Below are 23011 nucleotides of genomic sequence, written 5' to 3'. Positions count from 1 at the left end.
ATAGAACTGTGGGAGTGTGACTAAGATCGACGTTTCAAAACAGATCCTGAATTTCGACGCATCGACAAAGTAGAATGTGCTGTGATTGACCACCTAACTCCAAGTGCAACACAGCTGAATGTAATGATGTACCCTCTGATAAGAGCGATGCTGTAACCTGCGATTTCGTTCCTGTGCCCACCTATTGATCTCATCCGTGCACTCACAAATCTGCCTAGATACCACAAATTCATCGAGTCACTTATCAATAAAGAATGCAGGCTTTGTTTTTGTGCCTTTCTCTCGCTTTATAAATTTACCGGTTGATTCCAGTCGTTCAAATGAAACTGACTTACTATCTAGAAGGACAAGTTGATAAAGCACAGTAGTTTAGTTGCGATGTGAAACTTCACGAAGAAGAAATATTTAGATGCAACTTGCCTTAAACATTTCTGATGGCCTCCGTGCTGTCGCTACATTGCCCTGGATGATCCAGGATATGATTCTAGTTGCTAGTTTATTTACAAGAGGAGCGCAATTTTTTGTTTATGTTTTGAATTCCATTAAAGCATTTATAGAGACTTTGTATTGATACAAGTGAAATGCAAATTATTAATGATTTGAACAATTTTAAACTGCTGTTATCTGAATAGTATAAGAAGCCTGATTCTTGGGAATGACTATTAATTACACAAAACTATACATGAATATAAAGCTTTATGCAAATAATTTTTGTAATTAGGGTTGCATGAGTTATAACTTAGTAAATCGAACATTTAGAAGAGCACGTTAGAGTATACATCTTGAGCTAAAAAAGACTTTGTCAAGACTGGAGTAAACAACATTGAGCATGAAAGAGAGAAAGCATGAACTTTGTTTCTGGAAATGGACATTTGTTACATCATGACAAAAATCATAAACCGTATTTGTCATATGCGTTTGTTTTCTTATATGTAAATATGCTGTACCATTCAAAGAAATGCATGATCTGTGTTTTTAATGTAATTTTCCCCATCACAAAAACAAGAACTGTGCTGATGACATTATCTATTTTTTGCTTTTGCTGCATACGGACTCTGGTATTATTCAAGAAATCTCAGAATTCCAAAACTAAATTGACATTTATGTCCGCATAACCCGTTCTCAGAGTAATAATACCCTATCACAGAATAGTCCAAAAAAATAACTTGAAGTTACAATGATTATATGTATTGGATTTCATGGCCGCGTACAGTTTTACCAAGTTTAATTTTATGTTTACATTGACTTAACAAAATATCGAGTAAGAGTTACGTGTCATTGTAGCTCGTTTGTAGCAAGACACCGATATTTCATGATATGTAAGGGTACTTATCTTTGGGTCTTGCACTTGCTTAGTTATTTTATAGGATATTTATTGTAATTGCTGGCACAACTATTCAGAGATCTTGTCATGCAATATCTACTTTACAGCTGAATACAGACGCAAGATAATGCACGAGTTTATTTTATAGTATTTTGACATTATATTTACAATTCTTTTCATGCGTTGAAAGTGTCACATGAATTTACTGTTTCAGCTTTTATTCTCGATAGTTACACATTCACTAAATTATATATATATATATATATATATATATATATATATATATATATATATATATATATATATATATATATATATATATATATATATATATTCTTAGTTTAATAATTTAGTATTGACGTTTATTGTGTACAGTACACTTGCCAGTTTGGTTATCTTTAGCTGCCAGCAGGGCATCATAATTGGCAAAAGTGCAACATAGCTGGCAACATGGCAATATAGCTGGCTACAGGGAAACATAGTTAGCTACATAATAATATAGTCGGCATCAAAACAACCTAGTTGGCAAATCAGCAGAATAGATGGCAACACAGCGGCATGATCCGTAAGTGCATGTTGGGTGGTGTGACAAGTATAATCAGTCTTTGTACTGGGTAATCATTACCATAGAAATAATCTACATTAAAGCGCTGTACCTTGATATTCGGAAGATTGCAGCATTCCATAAAGTCAGCCTTAGGAGTTGGAATTCCAAGGAACCGATAAGCTAGGAAAGGGGGTGGAGCATCCCCAAGATAAATTTGTTCAAAGAATGTGAATTTTGAAAAATGAAATTTGAAATCTAAACAATGCGTCTTGCTCTATGAACCACAGGTAAAATTTCTAAAACTACCTTCGGATTATGATGAATGCAAACATGGTATTTTTTTTAAATAATGTACCTGCACAACTATGAGTAATATCCATATATAATTATTTATTTCAGCTAAAATACCATTTTAAAATTTCTGGACTAGCATAGCATCCTAATAGTATATATTTCATGCAAGCCTTATCTACTTCTTAAGTGAATATCTTTATCTAACTCATTACACATGATATTGAACTCTGTTTTTTACATATCTTTCGTTAAAGATTAAAACATCGTCATCTGGTTTAAAGTGATCCTTAGAATTAGAATTTATTGACACTTTAAAATATTTTTCAAATGTGACCATAACTGATATTGAGGAGTTAAACTTCTCAGCATATTGCAACATTTTCCCTTACAACTTTGTATAAGTAAAGTTCGCCGTTTCAAATTCTAATATTTCACTTGACCGTGTAGTTACATTTGGCACTTGTCATTTCGTGTCTTGCTTCTGGTATTTTACAATTTAATAATGACTCAATTTACGAATGAAAAGTAACCGTTTCTTGCTCTAACATGTATACTTAAACCAACGATTGATATTCTTTCTTATTATATTTAGCAAGCAGTTTATCGTTATATGTTTTAGTCTTTCAACGAATGACAAACAATCATTGTGAAAATATCAGGTAATGTCGCCAAAACAAATCTCAATAGTGTCAGAAGCACAGCTGTCAAGTAGTTTTCGTAAATAATTTATGTCAGTTCCATTACATAATAGGCACTGAAGTTTCATTTGTATTTAGTCGTGAACCTGGTCTACATTAATGTTTAGTATATATACATTCATATTCCATTTTCTTTCAGAAATGTCCCTTGACGTCAATAGCATTACTAAATTCTAACGAAAAGCATACAGTACAAGGAACTGGCAAACTGTTAGACATATTAACATAAACTGATAGTACATTGCTGAAAACTGATAAGCAGTAACATAATATGTTATATTAAATCCATCGTGCCCAACGTTGGTATACTGCCAGTTATATCATTGTCTAAAGGACCATTTATTATACGTGAACATGTCTGCTTGCAAAACCCAAACAATCGAATTATATTATGGTCTGGCTGTACATTATCTTGTGATTTAATAGTATGATCATCAACAATATACTCGTCAGGTAATGAACTACAACACATTCTGGATGTGTTGACATGCGGGCATTAAAATTAACACATATGACAATTTTGCAATCGTTATTCAAAACGCTTTCAATCTTAGCAGAGATTGAATGATCGTATCAAATGTAGCAGTGTCATCCATAGATTTCTTACTAGATCAATACGTTAACACACAACACATGCAAACATATAAATCAAATATTTTCCCAAATATCGAAGCATCAACTTTAACAACTAATATGCTATGATCGTACTCAAAAGAAAACATATTGTCCCGAATTTTTTTGTCTCAAAAGAATATATTTATTCATCCAAACTTTCGTTTTCTATTTAATCCTTTTTTTCGTTGCAGTGAAAGTGGCGAGAAGCTTTGTAAAGACAAATCAGATTAATAATTTGTGCCACTTTCTGTAAGAAGAACATGAAATTATGCAGCATATTTTATTTAGATTTTCATTCTTTGGCTTATTTACACTTTTTGGGATTACTTCAATATCTAACAAAGATAAAACTCAAATAGTTATTTCACCCTGCGCAATTATTTGAGTTTCCTCTTTCAGACATAGGAGATATAAAGCTGTAAGCTATATATAAAACACCAATACTATCTATGAATCAATATACTATGAACGCTAACCCAAACCTTATAATCTACATCTGAAAATGGCAACATACATATGTCGACAATCTTGAAATATAACAATCTGTCAGAAATATGCACATGATGGAGGGTCAAACGGAACTTAATCTTGAAAGAAAGAACTATATTCATTATTTTTAATTCAATAATCTAAAGGTAAATTTAGCTTATTCGTTATATTCGTCCTAATTTTGTAAATTTTATATTTGCCTTATAATGAGAACATCATTTGAAGCTGTTTGTTTTGTTTTCTCATTTATTGAACATAAAAGGCATTCCAAGGCGGATATTCCTTTTCGTTTTGCCCCCTAGCATTTAGCGTTATATCTAAACAAATCTTCAAACTAACTTTTAGTAATCCAGCAAATCTTTCACTAGGTCATGCCAAACTGGTAAGACCTTTAAAGAACACAAGAACAATAAGCAGGACCTATAATCCTTTAAATCTGCATATTCATTTTTGGGTTAATTTTAGCCAAAAGACTTATCACAGGGACATGCTTCTAGGATTTTCATCTGAGCCTTAAAATACTAGCCCATTTTGAATCACAGAATATGACCAATTTAGTGTTTTAGCAAATTACAGTTGAGAAAGATAATACTATTTTATGTTAAAGACTGTCGAAACAAAAACGTAGTGTAGACGCTTTGTCCTAGTTAGGGGTCATCAAACTGAAAATAGTAGTAATCTTGATACTTGATATTTGATACCAGATATATCAGAACATTTAAGGAATATTTTTGCAATGATATTCATAGACTACATAAATTAACATGTGCACAACTAAATACAGTTTGCTGATTGTTTATATCACTTGTGAGTTAATTTTTCATGTAATCAGCAATGTTGTAAAGGATTATAAATTTTAACAAAACAATAAATCTGGCATGAAAGCCGTCGTAGAACTTTTAAGTAAACCTTATCGTGACGACCTAAACTAATTAGGGTCAATTGAAGTATTGCATTTCCTGTATGTTTGACCTTACTTTTCAAAATAAAGTTTTATCTTAGAACACATCATAATACGTTCCTTGTGTCATGCTGCATTGTGGACACTCGACCGTACAGCAATCAAGAGATTTCTAGAGAAACACACCAGTATCAATAGATTGATCTGAAATGAGGAAATGCATGATGATAGTCTACATTATTATAATAATAATAATTATTATTATTATCAATATTATTATTATTATTATTATTATTATTAGCATTGTACACACTAGATCCTCTAATAAGAATTGTATTAAAAAACGATCGTGTGAATTTATTTTACCTCAGTTATCTCCATTCAAATTTGTCAATGCAATATTGCTTATGAATGATTATTATAACGTTTATTATGAATTCTTATCAAAACAGCTGGAGGGTGTGGGTAGTCAAAATTCCAATTGACCGCTACATTATCGCCCTGGAAAACATGTTAACCATAATGCAATGTGTAATTTTTTAATATCAATCGATATTACATCTTCAATGAAGTGGATACATTTTCAGAAACTAAAATTGGCTTTGAAGAAAATATAATGCCAAAGAATTTCTCAATTTATTCGATTCTTCGATTTTGATTGTAAATCCTGTTGAAATATATTCCCTTTAATACACTGAATATTCCAATTCCTCATATAATTAAATGAATGTGGCCGTATATTGAGCGAAATATTCGTCCCAAAACATATCAATGATCATAAAGTAGAGTGGCAAAACTTGTTCTGTTCATAAAATCTTCGTTGGCCAATTTTTTTAATGCAATTTGACACACAGTCTTGAAAGTATGTCTATTCATATTACAATGTTTATAGAGATCATGCCATTTGTATGCATAGCTATTAAGAAAGCTATGTGGTACCAAAGAGGAACCGAATGCATTCTTTGAGTAAATGTGAGAACCCTTATTAATCAAAACAACTCACCTTTAGAAACTATATTATAACTCATTGCTATATATCTCATCCGAGCATCCAAACACAAGTTTGAGAGGCACAGCGGACAAACAAATGACAATTCGTTATAGTTAGGAGCCAAAATATGGCATGTTTAATAAAAGTCATTATTCGAGCACAACTAACGGGCATCATGACATCTGGAATGCCAAAGCTGTCTTGTGTTGTATTTTATTATTTGGTGGGCAGTTTTATATTCATTATATTTTTGTATTACGTTTGACATCGATTTGTCATTATACGCCATAATTGTGGTTTTACACGTAGTGGTTTCGTAGGTCTATGCAGTAGATTCGAGATTATATCATGTGCTAGTGTATTTTAAGGACCATTTGATTAATGTGAAAATCTAGATTTTACGAGTTTTCTAAAGCCTACTTGCTCAATCGAACCATCAAATTTCCCATAGTTATGGCTATTTGCATGAACAACTGGACCAGAAATGTTGTATTATTTTCAAAATTTATTTCAGAAGTCTTCTTATCTGAGACTAAGATTTAAATATGCAATTTATAGTATCTTAAATACGATTCACTGAAGAGTCAGTTCTGGTGTTCTGTTAAAAGTCGCATTACCTACTCCCATATTCTTTAGTGCACATAAGTACATGTTGCATGTGTTTTACGTTTTGCATCCTATCATTCTGAAAGTAGGTGTGTCATAATTAAATCATTTTAAGATGATACTTGTACGTAGCAAAAAGCTCTTCTCTGCATTTCCTTTTAAACAAAAAACAATGTACATGAACACACTACGTATCTATTATGAAATAGAAGAAAACATTATTTTGATTAGGTTTTGCTACACCGAGTCTATTTGTCCTGTGGCAAATTCTACATGATCCCTTCATCAGCGAGATGGCGTGTCCTCTTTGCATTTCAAGTATTGGTGCATAACAGATAAACAATGTTATATGCGTGCACCTTCTGTGAGGTCAAGCATTTTTATGTTTACTTGTCATAGAATTAATAAAGGAAAGCCGTACCTGGCTTTGCATTAAGTTATGATAAGTTCGTCAGTGAGTTGAACAACTTAGTCTCGTACACTCTCTGACAATATTAATTCAATAAACATGTTAAGGCAAAGTCAAGATGAGCCTAACGTTTCCATAGTTATTGCCAACAATCAACCTATCAGGCAGCTAGAGCAAATACGGCAGCTAGAATGAATATGTGATGTATATATTAGCTACATTTTCAATATTTGGTTAAATGAGGGGTTGAATATAACATATGCATATCCATGGGTATCTAATATCATTTATTGCTAAGGAAGAAATGACCATTTTGATTTCTGACCTGATAATATCACTTTGGGAGGAGTTATTTACATTAGTGCTTATAAGCTGAGGCTTTTGTCTAAATAGTCAGAAAGGAACATTAATTTTTTGTAAAAGAAAGGGAATCATGAAGATGTAGCAATTCATTGGAAATAACCTCAGTGAATATTTATAGGATTTTTCACTGATATATTAGTTGCATAGCCCAATAAGTATAGTATAACAAGATATAATAGTTTGGGTTTTATATAGTACCATTCAACCGTTAATGTAGTTTTTATATTGATCAATTATCATTAGGTGAAAATAAACAACGATATTCTATTTTCGTGAACCTGAGTAAGGAATCTGACTCAATTTAGAGAACTTGGTTGTTCTATATCAATCAATAATTGCAAGGAGATAAAATAAACAAACAACAGCTACTATATATCACATTTTACCTGCAGATGAGGCAAGTACAATGTCTGTGCGATAGTCTCTTGCTGTCATAGGCCTCAACCCTGAAAAAATAACAGAATGTTTTCATTTAGAGACACTTGAAAACATGCATGGAGGAGTATTTTACGGTGCCTAGGCACAATAGTGGCTAAGTGATGCCTACTAAAGTTCGAAGAACATAGAAACATAAATTGCACAAAGAGATAGAATGTTAAATCCTTCCAAATTAATATAAACATGATGTTAAAGAAGGTAACATTCTAGGAACACATGATCAAAATGTATTATTTGAACTGTATCCCTTCACTAATGTCCAGGCTTTCTCGAAATACTTGTCTTGCAGAGTAGAAGTCTTTACAATCAACTTGTATGTGGTCACTGTCAGCACGCACTGGCATACCATGCACTGTAGTTGAGAGCCATCGCTAATGCGGTATTCTTGAGTCATTTATGTTTGTCCGATATGCGACCAGCACAATACTACCTCATCACTGCGAACTGTTCAATGCAAGGGATACTACTCTGCAATAGTGAGTTTGATCTTCTAACTTTTGTATATGGAAATATCATTCAATATACTTTGACAAGTATGTTGATTTAAAAATGATTTGAAATCAGTATACGAAATCTTCTAATCGAAACGGGTGATCAAATTTGACTGCCTAATTTGCCTTTTCTCTACCCTATTTATTAGCTTATCAGGTTTATGTAATATCTGCAATATTAGAGGTTAATTATATTTAAAGCTTTTCAAGGTTTTCCATGCGGAAAGGGAATACTATCAAATACTAAAACTTGTTTTTTGAGAGATTTCAATGTAGATCAAAGCTTTGAGTATGGCTGTAATTTCATCATTGCAAACTTAAACTTTATCCGGTAACCAACTCGAGATGGTGACTAGTAGTGTTCCGGTGGTAGCGTCATGTATCAAAGAAAGTCAAAATATATAGAGGCATATCTATTTCACTTGTTTTACTTTTTGAGGGCCATTAAATCTTGTATGTTATAACCAGAATGTTTACATAGCTAACGTTTGACCTTAATAGTTATGCACATGTTTTCGTAGCAGGAGTTCAATGACAGTCTTGGTTACAGTTAGTGTAGCTTTTGCGTTTGAAATCCTCACATTCTATTACGATGTAGGTCAAGGGAAAACTTGTATAAATAGGGATCTGATAAACAAATAATTCATACAAGTTTTAAATCAGTCTGTCAGGTATTATTAGGGAGGAATCATTTATTTAAAATATTCACTGGAATTACTAAAGTGCTAATTGATCTTTGGATTAATGCACCCTACACTAAATTACTGTTAACTCATTCAGAGACATTCTGGACGGCATCACTATGTTACATCAGGACACTACGGACTCTTGGAATTCATTCACGCCATTCTATTTATTGGACTTGTGATATGATATTTAGAGTTATTTGGGATCTAATTTACAACACAGTGTCTCTTAAATTTTCATTTTCTCACGAATCTATAGTCTTAAACAAACTAGCACAAAAATCCAAACCAACAAGATTAAAAAAAATCAACAAATAGTTTATTCGCTAGAATACAAAGTGAACATTTAAAAGAAACATACATTATAATGAATTAAATCCCGAATTACCTAAATGTTCTAACACAAGTCTAAAATTATAGTGTTCCAAAACGAATTCTTGTAGTGAATTTGCTGACGTGCCAATAGGCTTGGATGAGCTAATATGTCAACTGTCTTAAATAATTCCTCTTAAATTTAATCTTGCTATATTTAGAAATGACTTTAAAGCTGAATGCAAAGTAGGAATAAATAATATATGTTAACCTCTTTCTTATATACATCCCCACATGACCTGTGTCGCAATAACATTTTTCTGACACATTTCCATCATCCTAATTGAAACTTAACAAACAGTATAAATATTCATTTCTAAAATCTTCTAAAGTCGTAATCAAGACTGTGTCGTGAATTCAGACCCAAGTAATCAATTAATTTATAATTTACTTACAAGACAAACAGGAAAGTAATTAGATAGGACTATATCCCCAATTACAGACAAAGATAAAGCACACAATGCCAAACAAATATCCAGAACAGCTTCCCTCATAAAGAAAACAAAAGATTTATACAATAAATTTTTCTTTTACATTTGTATCAAATATGCATATAATTTAATTACATAGGAAGATGTCTTATGAATTATACAAATTATTTACAATATAAAGCAATATAGTACCTCTATGCATGTGAAAGTGCATCTGCAACCACATTATATTTTGCTATGATAGGCCTAAATCAATGTTGTATTACTGCAACATCGATCTCATCTTAACAATCTCTGATTTTGTTTTTCATTTTGTTAATGTAAGCAAGGGGATTGTGACCACTAAAGACTATATTCCGAGAAGGAGCTGAATATATATATATATATATATATATATATATATATATATATATATATATATATATATATATATATATATATATATATATATATACTCCAAAGTGCTCCAAACCCAATATCAAAGCGAAACAAACCTTCTCAGTAGTATAATAATAATGGTTTATGTTTATTTTGTTTCAAAAAAGTACACTGGATGTTCCACACCATTGTTTTCATCTTGAATCAATAATCCAATAATCTCTACATTACTCGCATTAACATAAACGTTCAACGATTCACTGAAATCTGGGAGTGAAAAAACTGGTGCACCTTTAAGTATGATCTTTAATTTATCAACAACCTGTCGGCAATTGTCAGACCAATTAAAGTTGAATTGTTTGCTCAACAAAACCGTCAGAAGTTCCACAGTATTGGCAAATTTGAGCAAACATTTCAGTGATATCGAGCCACACCGATAGGTCACATAAGTTGTTTTATTGATACGCACTCGAGTTTAAAAATACCCCTGACCTTAATTTCTATAGGTTTGACAAACAAGGTAATGCTTACTTTTACCTAAATTAATTGTCAAATTTGCATCACACAGTCGTCCTAAAGATTTCTGAATGGTTTCCATGTGATCTATCCAGGGGTCTTTGATGACAGCATAAATGAAAGTGTCACAGTTAGCTAGACTATTTATTATCATGTTCATTAGGAGGATATTACATACTAAACGATATCACTTCATATTCATAAAGTCCATCTGGAGTTACAAATGTCGAAATTCCCACTCCTCTTTCCGTGAATATAATTTTCCAGAATTCATTCGATAGATTAAACTCAGTGACATATTTTGCAGTTCTCCTTTTTACAATGCAGACATCCTGGCATGAGAAATTAATTTGTTTTGGTGGCACGGTTCAGTTTTATATAGTAAGCCCACAAGGTGAACGCATTATCTGGTTTCGAAACATGGACAATTGGTTAACTCAAGTTACATTTATTTTCTATTAATTCCTTCTTCTGAAAAGACTGAATTTCTTTTTTAAACATTCCTATTTGAGAGAATGTATTATCTACGGTTGCTGCTTCACCGTTGTAGAATCTACATTCTCAACGTCAAGACAGATTTTGTGTTTTTGTTGAACACATAGAAACAAGTGTTCATATTAACATAATACCTGATTTAGGTCACTCTTTTATTGTGACTGGACATGTGAAAGTTTCTGGTCCAGATTGTACAATATTTCTAAATCCCAAAGATTGGTTAAACCAAATTCAATACAGCCAGACTGCATGCTATAGTTGGCATCCTCACTGTGTGGGACAAGTGCAGCTAAAGTGATTAAATGATTGACAGGGCTATCTTTATGAACATACTCCTTCAACACCTTTATACTTCAAATTCGTCCCTGTTTTCGGCTCTCAGAGGTACTAATGATATGACTGAAGTAATTTACTTTTTTTTAAAATTTTATAAGGACCATAATACTTAGCCTGAAGACGATTTTGAGGTATGGACAAGACAGAAAAACAGCAAGCTGAAAACTTCTTTCCTTTGTATTTCTGTAATAAGTTAATTTTATTTTTGACCGAGTAGAGTGAAGATTTGTTACTGCTACTTGTTAATCCATTGACAATTTATATTTCATACATACATAGTCAAAATGATTCAATTTGGAATCAACGGTCGAACGTAATTTCTCTTCTAATACCTTCAAGGGTCTAAAACCTAGTTTTAAAGGACTGAAACCCAAAAATTATTAAACTTATTCCTCTAAAGCAAACAAGAGCAAATGAACACTCTCATCCTAATCTCTTTGTTTCTCAAAGCAATATCGCCGAATCACATTCTTCAAAACTTGATGAACTTTTTCTAGCGTCCCTTGACATTCGGAGTTATAGGCAGAACACTGCAAATTTGGATGCTTATTCCATGCATACCTTGCTGGAAAATCCCAGACATCAAAACCTGACCATTGATCAGATTGGACTGATTTTTGACGCCCAAAATGTGTTTCTTAACTTATCAAAGGTTTTACTATCCTTCTAGTTTTAATATTCTTCAATGGAATTTCCTCTGCAAATCTTCTGGAACCACACATTATGGTCAAAAGATTTGGTTGCCTGACTTGGTCTTAGGTAAGAGACCGACACATTCTACTATTATTCAGCCAAATGGTTCGTCAAATGCAGTTGATATAACTTAGGACAAACAATCTGACATCTCGCTGTCCACTCATCATCAGCGGGTACCTTAGGTAGTCTACGGTTTCTTATTAGGACCCCAATTTTCAAAAACTACGAAACGGGTCCTTTCGTGGCTTGAGTTTTGCTAATGGTTCTTTGAAACAGACAGATCTCTTTGACAATGAGTGATTGTCTTTTGTCTCGCTGATTCAAAGAGAGAGAATGATCAGTAAAAAGAGGATCACTGTAATCAATATCGGTTGATTGATCAATACCAGGAACAAAAGGAAACTCATGAACAGCAGATTAATAGATATGTCAGCTAAAAGAATAAACATTTCCCGATCAAAGTCTGAGCTCGTTTTGCCATACCTCCCGCAACTACACAAGCAGGGTATAAATCAGAGATTGCAATCGAAACAGAATCAACTTTCTGTCCAAAGGAGGCTTGTCAGTTACTTGTGGATTAGCCTTATACCCAGCGAGGCCATTGCCCATTAATAAATGAATACACTCAGTAGGGTGAGGCTTTGTTAATATTCATCCTCTTTATCTGAATTTGGTATCAGAATATGTTTCCGTGCCTGTCATTGTTGTAACAGTGACTTCTTTGCTTGTTAAAGGAAATCAGAAACAAGATTCTATGATCTACTGTTTGTTTCAAAGGGCTATTAGTAAAACTGCAATCACAGTTTGTTCCTTTTTGAAAATTGGGATCTTTCTGCGAAGACGGAAACCACTTGAGCTACTAGCTGGTGACGAGTGGTAAGTGAGCTATCAAGTGCCATTCCGAGATGATATTGACAGTAACTTCAAGAAAATCCTTTGGCTGGTCATCTTGGAGTCAATAAGACTTATCACAAGACCCACAATCATTTTCATTGGCCGAAATAAAAAGTTCTGTTTCTAAATACTGTAGATCTCGTCACCTTTGACAGTTGGTAAGGAACTCATATAACTAAAGCTCATCTACAACAAATGTCTCCAACGGCCGAACTATTTACCAGAATAATGATAGACAGTATTATCTAAAGGCAAACTCAGGCAAATAATACTTTAAAAACCATCATGTGTGCCTCCACAAGACATCTAAAGACATTTCCTTTGAAGAATATTAAACATAGAAAACAATAATAAATGTTTGATAGAGCTATTTATAATTGTTGGCCTTCCCAAACGTATCCGGTCTTATCAATAGTCAAAATATATGTGTCGAATTTTCCAAAATATTATGCATAAATTAGGCACCTAACAGGTTACATTTCGGCCTATCATCCTGAAATAAAGAGGCTTTTGAAAGTATAATTAAATATTGAAGAACATGATTCGATCATATTACTTTGACACAGGAAAAGATTGGGAAGAGGGTGTTCGTTTTATGTTATTTATTGTTATGGAATCAGTTCAAGAATCGTTGGGTCTTAGTCCTATCGAAATAAATTTTGGACATACTGGCTGTGGACCATTGAGAAACTTCTTTCAAATTAAGCTTCCATGATTAGTCTACTTGATTATGTCTGTCTTTTCAAATATAGGTTGCCAAAGGCTCTTGAAGTAACAAAAACTACTTGAGCTACAAAAGAAATGAACACAAAAAGAGTTTTAAGCCTGGTGATAACAATTTCAGTCTCTTGCCTATACCACAAAATCCTCTTCGATCTGAAAGTTACAGTCATTATTTACTTTAAAGAAGTAATATAAATTATGTTAAAAACTCTCCTGGGAGGCGGTAACATAAGCGACTTTTTCATATATATCCCATAGGATTATGTTGACAGAAATAGATCAGCTAATTATTCAGTCAAATTAGTCTCATCTATCTCACACAGTGAGGATGAAAACGATGGAATGCAATTTGACTGTAGTGACTCCGGCTTAACTAATCTTCGTAATTCATAAATATTAAATAATCTGGACTAAAATAAAATAATCTACAAACACGGAAAAGGAGGGAAGTAAAACACCTATTATATTAATACGAGCACTTATTCCCTTATGATCCAACATGAAGAAATGAAATCGACCATGATAGTGAAATTATAGATTCTACACTGTGAAACAGCAACTTAATGGATGAATCCTTTCAAGCAAGACTATTGGAAAAAAGAAATGCAATATTTACTGACGAACGATTTTAAAGAATCAAGTAGAAGTAACTGGAGTTCACTGTGAATTCTTGTGTCGAAACCAGAGAATCCATTCCGCATGTGTACTGACTATTGAAAAATAAATAGTGTCATCAAATCGGATAAATTTCCAATGCAAAGAATCGATGATTGCGTCGCCAAAGTTAAAAATGCGAAATGTGTGGCCAGGTTTTTACCTTTTAAAAGGAATTTGTCAATATCTAGCAAAAGAATAGCAAACGAAATGTTGCCATTCGCAACTCCACACGAAATATATCAGTATAAAGTGATGCCATCCGGAATGAAAAAATCGCCTGCAATATTTCAGAGTATGTTTATCTTTCTACAATATGTTCTAGATAACTGGGACGAGTATGTAGATGACGTCGACATCTACACCGACATGGTAAGATCATTGGAAACCAATTGGAAATTCTTCCATCGACTCAGTAATGCAAATCTGACGATTAAATTAGTAAAGCATCGATTTAGAGGTCAATAAAAAAATATTTTCCAGCATCCGCAAAAAGTGAAATAAGCTAGCTGAAACATAATAAATGTAAACGTTTAATTCTTGTAGAAACAGTCATGTAAAGTTTTGCAAACACAACGGTTTTTCTGTTTGATTAGTTTGACTTGTCTATATTATGTATTTGCCGATGAAAAAGACTCACTGAGAGTTGAAAGCGCTCAGCAAGTTAGATACTAGTTTTGAACTGTTAGCTGTCAGTTTATTACATTTATCTTAATCAGTCCCTGACACAGGTGAAACCTTGCTGGATCCATTACACTTGAAAGGACTGTTATTCGCCATATGATAGAGGGGTGTGTGTGTGTGTGTGTGTGCTCATTTTATACAAATCCCATCACAGCATAAATTCAATTTCAACTAAAGTTTCATACAAATGAATGGAAAACACTAACGAAAGATATAAAACTTACGTTTTAGGCGAAAGTAGACCACGATAATCGTCGTTATGACCGCAAAGCCCATGCCTATTACGCATGTAAGTATCGCTATGGTATCCGTCGTCAAACTGGATGATTCTGACAATTTTGATTGAATCCTATCTGTAATATCACAAATATATATATATATATATATATATATATATATATATATATATATATATATATATATATATATATATATATATATATATATATATATATAGTTCATTTAATTTATATTTGATTTAACTTAACTGTTTGCTTGTTAGTTATAATTTTTTTATTCCATTACATGCTATTGTAATGTAATTTTATTTACTGGATTTGCCATTTTCCAGAAACTCATTTTCCAGAAATTCAGTTCAATTTGACCAGGCTGTTTTTCGTAAACACTAATAATAGAAACTTTGTATCCAATGCTGACCTAGTTCCTGACGTTGATTCAGACATCAGTCAGAGCTGAAGTAAACAACTTTTTAATTTTTTTTAATTCTTTATCTGAGAAAAGATTCATAAAGTGAAATAGAGGCGATAAGTGGAGCAAGTGACAAATAAAATGTAGCAATTGTTTCAAACTTTATTCAGTGGACTGACCCACATACGGGCATTTGTTTTGCGCCGTAGATAGATTTATTATTTATTGCGAAAGATCAGTCATTCTTGAAATAACTCTATAGAAGTCTAAGTGTTTTATGTTGTGACCAGCTTTTGGGGGGCTAATTATTTTGTTTTCTTCAAATTTATTTGGATCCAAGAGATTATTTTTCCTTGGAAATACTTGTACTCTAAATTAGTTCTTGGACAAGGACAGTTATAGAAATTTATACAGAATTCAAACACTGGAATATTATTTACTGTAATTCAACAATGAATTGTTTACATATCAGTATGACCCTGACCACTGCATACGTCATCGCCTTCCATTTTGGATTTCATCGGGATACAAATCAGTTTTATTAGGACTTTTTATTACAAGGACTTCTTTTTGCTAATTATTGGACTCATCTTGGATTATATTTGGATTTGATTCGTAGAACCGTATGTTCGTTTTCTCATTTTACCTTGTTTTTCTAGGGAAAAAATTATTTGTTAAATTTTACGAAGCTGGTTGTCCTCACTCTTTTCTTGTTGCGTTTTGTAAGAGATCATGAGCGTTACATGTCGATCTAGTAACGTAATTGTGAGAATGTATGTCTCTTCAGAAATGTTTTCGATCAAGTTGAATTTTCCTAATGTCTTCCTTGTGTACAGTAATGGATCAAAATAAACTATGCTATGTCACTATCAAGTATAACATTGTATTTATGAAGACCTATCTGACGACGACAGAAACAAAGTCAACATAATGTCCAATCGATGTATTTGTTATTGTATCTGTTAATAAATTAGTTATCTATTTATTTACTTATTGCCTGACAAAATATTTCGAGTATGTCTTGAGGTGATATATATAACCCATTTAGAATTTGAGTTCGTCGTTCTCATCTACTCATCCATGTATATTATAATGCGAGATAGGACCACCCTCTTTCAATAGATGCAGACCCCTTCATGTTAATCGACGGGAAGACCGACGTACGGACGCATTGATGTACACGACCTAACACAATCTACATTCATCCAAACGTTGATGAGTTCTGAAACCAGACAGCCCTAGCAACAAGTTTATGTGGTTTCTGTATGGTAATATCTGCTCTTTCACCGGTTTCTGTTGCCCTAGTTTCTACCGTTATCATCGGCGGTTGAAAACCACCTCTTCATGCTTCGTCTTTTGGGGTTGTTACACTGTTTCTTTTGCAAACATGGATCCATGCCCCTTGTTCCGGTATCCTAGGCGAGTTTAAGTTAACGTTGGTTCAGGCCACCATGTCATCGAATGTTTTTTATCATTAAGATCTTGCTTTTTTTTACTGCGTCATGGCATGCGGGTATCGACTTTAAGACGTTGTCAGCCACAATATTTCTGTGCTTACAAGCCCGAATAACTGGTTTGACGCATTGACTGCCCCTCCGATTATTGCGGTAAGCTTCTGTGAGTGCGCACCAAAGATTGACCTAGCATACACAAGGACGTTATTGAGAAAACTTACCATACCGTACACAAACTCATTTTCTCTCGCTCTGTCAACGGCCTGGGCGAGGTATGAATGTGCTGATTTGTATCTGCCTGCTCCGCAAACATATAATGATGAGTTTTAAATATAGTTGGGTATTGCACATTGGCAAGCAGGATTTATCGTATCACAGGGCCAGTTTTATGTGCTGACTCTCTGAGGATGTAACTGTTACACATCATTCCCAAGCCATTCTTCATGTCATGTTGTATGCTCCAGTATTTTAATATATTCACAAAAACGTCGTTACAGATGATCTCGTATTCTATCATCTCAATGCCGTTTTCGAAATGCGTTCCACCAAATTTGACCTGCAATGCAGCATTTCATCTGGCTGAGAATCTTTCTCACATTACAATAAATGTGAAAGTAATAAATAAATGTTTAAGCCAATGCCGGTAGTCCTTCCGTCACGCTTATGGTCGGAAAGACTGTCAATAGATGATCTAGGACATTGACACCACAACCGGTGGTCGCGCACCCATATGGTAAAGTTTACTCGATTTTACCAGAACCTTGTCTCTTGGTCTATATTACATGCACTGTACCTATTGTTTTGGTGTGGAGTAGCGTGTACTTCTTCGAACATCTCGAAAAATATGTTAGTTTCTGAATGAGATTTGCTCGGCACGTACACGCCGAGGTTCAACAATAGCTAGAGGATCTGCACTCTACGTCGCTATAGGGGTATTCATAGCACATAATGACAGTATTGGGAAAGTTTAACAGGAAGGCCTTACAACTGGCTTTGCATCCAAGTTTGACCGCCGATACACCATTAAGGTTCTCAACGTAAACGAGCAGCCTTGAGATTCTCAACTACCCTAACCATCTTTCAAAGGCAAATACAAAATATAGACAAGACAAACTAATCAATGTAATTAGAGCTCACATAGCTTAAAAGAATAACTTTGGCACGGGATGGGTGATCTACTGGACACAGACGAAGAACAAAAACTATTGGTGCCGCCTGACTATCATGTGTCAGTGTACAGTGTACAATGATGGAGTACTGGAGCAGACCTCTACACGTGTTAATTTCGACAAGGAACTCAACCCCTGATGGAACATAATCTGCACCAAAATGATATTAATGCCCATGATTCACATTAAGATGGAACGAGGATACAAAGCAGTTAAACACTAAGCACAGCCACCGTCCAGAGCACCCTAAACCAGTCCACGGTGAGCTGTTTAATTACATTCTCACCACAAGTCCTGAACGCAAACGCGGGCGAGGTGTGGGAGGTTACGACAACAATCAATGATAATTGGTATTTTTGTGATAGATTTTGAAAAAAAAGCTCCTCTTCAAAAGAATCTAGTTGATAAGAATATGTTATGCCGTATCTCAATATTGGGACAAAAACACACAATGTCTGTGAACAGAAGCCACGCTGCTTTGATTCTCTGTGAGCTTGTTGGCAAGTTTTCTGTAGACTGTAGTATTGCGTGTTCTAAAGACGTCAATGAAGCTAACATTTATTTCTCGTTACATCACCGTCTTTCCTGTTCACAAGAAAACAAGTTAGAGGTGAGTGACTGCGTGAACGCTAGCATGCCCTAACTACTTTTCCAACACACGCATATATGCAGAGACAATGCAATATAAGAGTATGAGTTCAAACTAATCCTCGACCAATACAAAAAGTGCATTTCATATAAAGAGCAGATTGGATCGAACACACAAAAGCATAACCATTCGCCATCAATAACTTTGTGATAAATAAACTAATAACCAACGGATAAACAAGAGCCTACGAAACAATCATACCAAGTCTCGCTGGAAATTCCGGACAAGTGTGAGCTGTGTGATGTCGGTCGGGTCAACAAAAGGAGCAGAAACAACAAAACTCATGTAATTACAAATTTCTATCTCTCACCACAGAGCTAACATGATGCCTATGCCCAGCATGCCACCACTGTGCTCGCATTAAAGTGCTGGTTCACGGCCGAAATCAAAATGTCCACCTTTCTAGAAGCATAGTACACACCATAGGGTTGCCAAGGAGTTACGGGCACACATGAACTCATATAAAATCCCTCAGTTCCCACGGCATTGCAGACAATGCCAACCGGTCACTAGACTAGACACCTTTAGAGACCGCAGCATGGAAAAGAATTGTTTTTCCTGTTTGCCAAAAGCATAGCCCGGCCGCACCCTCCTCCCCGGGCCACAATGTGCATGGTTAAAAGATGGGGTATACGATAAAAACCTGCTTAGTAGAACTTTCTGTTATATTTCTGGTGTATATTATCACATGTGTAACGCTATGCGATCAAAACGTGACCTTCTAGCGCCTCATAACGAACAATGACATCGACGCGATCAATAACAATTCTTCGGTACGGTCTTATATGCAGCAATTGGGTTTTCACAACTGATGTTAAAAGATGTAACGTTAGATGTAACTGTCAAAAATGCAACCCCAAACTGTTTAATATTATGATTATAGTCAGTGGTAAAACGCAACAATAATAAAATAACTCGTACGCATTTCGCTTTGCTTGTGTTATATAAGTTGCACTTTCGAAATTCGTAATAGTAATGGGTTACCTCTTCTACGTCTCTAGGAAGACTACATTTCGAGCTGAAGTTTAAAGTTGAGCCCTTGATAAGAGAAACGGTGTCTCCAAAGGCAACTTGCAGATATTATGAACGTCTGTGAGAGTGAAAGGTGTTAGGTGAACTTGTCTGCATTTGCAGCATGCACAGTGGAGAGAATGCTGGCATACCACGAGGTTATTTTCCTGTACTGTGGCTGACATTCTTTGGATATTGTACTTCTTTACCTGCTCTAAACAAACACCTAACCAAAATGGCTGTTCCCATGTGCTCAAAACTCATCCTGTATTAGTTTAAAGCGCATCCTGCTATTAGCAGTTATACAAATATGGAAAATTAATTTTGCCAGACTAGACATTACCATCTACCATGTATATAAAATTTAAAGAAGTTATAGGCTCTATTTTCTACAAGTTACCTCTGAACTCCAGGAAGTAAATATGACCAATAGTTGCTGACAGATTTGTTTTATACTGAGTACATCTAAAGTAAGCCCAAGCTGTATACTCTATAAACCAAATTACTCCAATCAATCTAAACTAATGGGAATTAAACGTTTTTTCTCAGTACATTTTATATACAAAATCCAGTTTGAATAGCCTGTATAACCAATGAGGAAACCATGGGAAATTCTAACCCTAACCAAACACGAAACAGTAGAGCGACACCTTAAAAGAAATACAAAAATATGTGTAATTGTTTTTCCTATTTTCGTATAATCATGTATGATGTTCTCAACAAAAAGGTACAATAACATTGATGAGAGTGCTAAATGTTAGGTAAAGTTGTTTGCATTTGCAAAATGCACAGCGGAGAGAATGTTGGCATGCTCTATGTTGCTTTCATGCACTGTAGCTGAAATTTCATTGGCTATTGTACTTCTGATAGTGCACTGAATGACCTACCAATTAAATAAACTGTAAGCAAAATGTTTCCGACTCTTTCTTTCAAAGTGACCTCTGAAGTCAACGAAGTGAAAATGACCAATGGAAGCTATCAGTTTTTTGATACACATCTGAAGCAAGGCAACGCTTTATACTCTCTAACCCAAATTACACCCATCAATCATACACCAATATAAAGGGAATTGCAATTTCTTTTAATCATTTATAATATGTACAAGGTCTTTTTTTAAATAGCCAATATAACCCGTAAGAAAACCTTGGGAAATTCCTTTTTTTTAAATACGAAACTACGGAGCGCCACCTAAGCCCATTCATAGTGGAAGTATTATCATGCCAAATACAAAACATACAGGGATACACAGCATAACAAGAACTTAACTTACCTGGCTATTATACGGTTGATTTCTTGGGAATTAAACCTTGTTTGGCATAACAATCGCATTAACTGAATAGCATACAGTTTCCTGCTGATTTAAAGCACAGATAGACAAAATGTATTCATGGTGCGATATGCGGGTAAAGCTGAACCTAAATTCGACTGCTGGTCATAAAAGTGATAAAAAGTTAGCTTTCTCTATACTGAATGAGTAAAAAGAATTTTTGTCTACAGTGAAAAGATAAATTCACAACATAATGTGGTGCTATAAGAAACTATGACTACTAAAGTCAGCGCCCTTATAAAATGAAGAAAGAAGGACAAAAGCTTAACATGTCAGCATGTCCACAATTAGTGAAACGTTCATACCATAACTAGCCAGATGATATGATAAACAGCTCTCACGCTCTCACCACACACATCGTACTGTTTTGTTTCATTTCTTAATCCTTTAAAATGGTATACGTTTTTTTTCCTAAATTTTTGACAATGGTTTCAATTAAATGAACCGCGTATTTTTCATAAAACATCTGCATAAATCACATGTAATTCGTGATAAAATATTTGTATGTTGTACCGTTCTATTTGCCGTCCTGTAGTAGAACTTACGTACGAGCCACTAATCTATCCGACAACAATTTTAATATACAATCTAATATAGCTTGACTTTGCATGTAGCTATTTTTAGTATGAAAATGTACCCTTCGTTAACAATTACTTTTTCTCTACGGCAAAATGTTGTATGCATGCGCCAAATTTATAAAAGAGGCCTTACTAAGGTGTTTCAAAAAAATAAGAACAAAATCAATATTAGTGACTTTCAAGGGTTGTACCTCCTAAACAGTGGCATGACGTTAGTGGTTGTAACATCATTGTGCATCTCGTTTTCGTGATAATTTTAGTCCTCATTTAGACTCCTACTAACGCAAGATTTAGTTTGTGGTAAACCTTTACTTGTTTTCCCACAGATGATAGCCTATCCTAGTTAAAACCCAGACATTAATTTGTCTTTTGGTTCAAAACATCAATGCCATTTACAAATTGCGCAAAACAGACTCTTTTTGATATCTATGGAAGTATTAGGCTACGATATTCATTACAATATACTTCTTAGGCATACGTAATCAAGAACGCCATCGTTTACCTTACGAATACCAGCTACTTAGTTTAATATCTCCACGTATTAAATTACGATGATGTAAGTGAAATAGGTTGATATGACTTATATAAACTTCAAATATGATTCAAACATTCCGCTTTGAATTTTATTATTTATTTAATCGTTAAATATTAGTTAACATTTTGCTTCCAAAACTAAAAGAAAACCTATCTAGAAACAATAATCAAAATGCAAGAATACTAGTACTGGACATGAATATATATTTCGCTGTGTGATCCAACAGGAGGACGAATGCCAGTTGTAATACCTAGTGATCTTGCAACTTTAATAAAATATATTCATATTTATGGCGGATCTTTATAACTAGTGAAATTGCTTTAATACCTACAGTACAGTTATTTTAATTATGAATTAGCCATCTTGGTACTAATTTGAAACCTCATGATTCCAAGTTGTTCTCCGTCAAAATTGGGTGAAATCATTTTCATGTAGTTCTTAATGGGAAGTCCTTCAAATGTGTTGCTAATTTAAGGGACATACGTATTTATCCGTTGAATATGGTGCATTTGCGGCTAGAATAGCAAAAGTAGCATTTGAAACAGTCTTTCCGATATGGGAAGCAGTACAAATATGGAAGATACTATAACGAATTCATGGTACAGAAGC

The 23011-nt window shown here is 34.1% G+C and overlaps 1 protein-coding gene across 3 annotated transcripts in view; it reads right to left on the bottom strand.

Annotated features, from left to right (window-relative positions):
* Positions 1-683: 683 nt before the first annotated feature.
* LOC149793224 (uncharacterized) overlaps positions 684-23011 on the bottom strand; it is a 113285-nt gene continuing 90957 nt past the window's right edge. For all 3 annotated transcript variants that reach the window (XM_089967190.1, XM_089967191.1, XM_089967192.1), the window contains exons 6-8: positions 15256-15384; positions 7624-7683; positions 684-5072 (exon numbers count right to left, since the gene is read on the bottom strand). In XM_089967190.1, coding sequence (XP_089823316.1) covers positions 5041-5072; positions 7624-7683; positions 15256-15384 — 221 coding nt within the window. In that variant the 3' untranslated portion in view covers positions 684-5040. The remainder of the gene's footprint in view (positions 5073-7623; positions 7684-15255; positions 15385-23011) is intronic.

Source organism: Sinohyriopsis cumingii, chromosome 8, assembly GCF_028554795.1.
Source record: "Sinohyriopsis cumingii isolate HCF-2022 chromosome 8, ASM2855479v2, whole genome shotgun sequence".
NCBI lineage: Eukaryota > Metazoa > Mollusca > Bivalvia > Unionida > Unionidae > Sinohyriopsis > Sinohyriopsis cumingii.
Note: the sequence above shows the minus strand (reverse complement) of the source record. Positions and strands in the feature narration are given on the sequence as shown.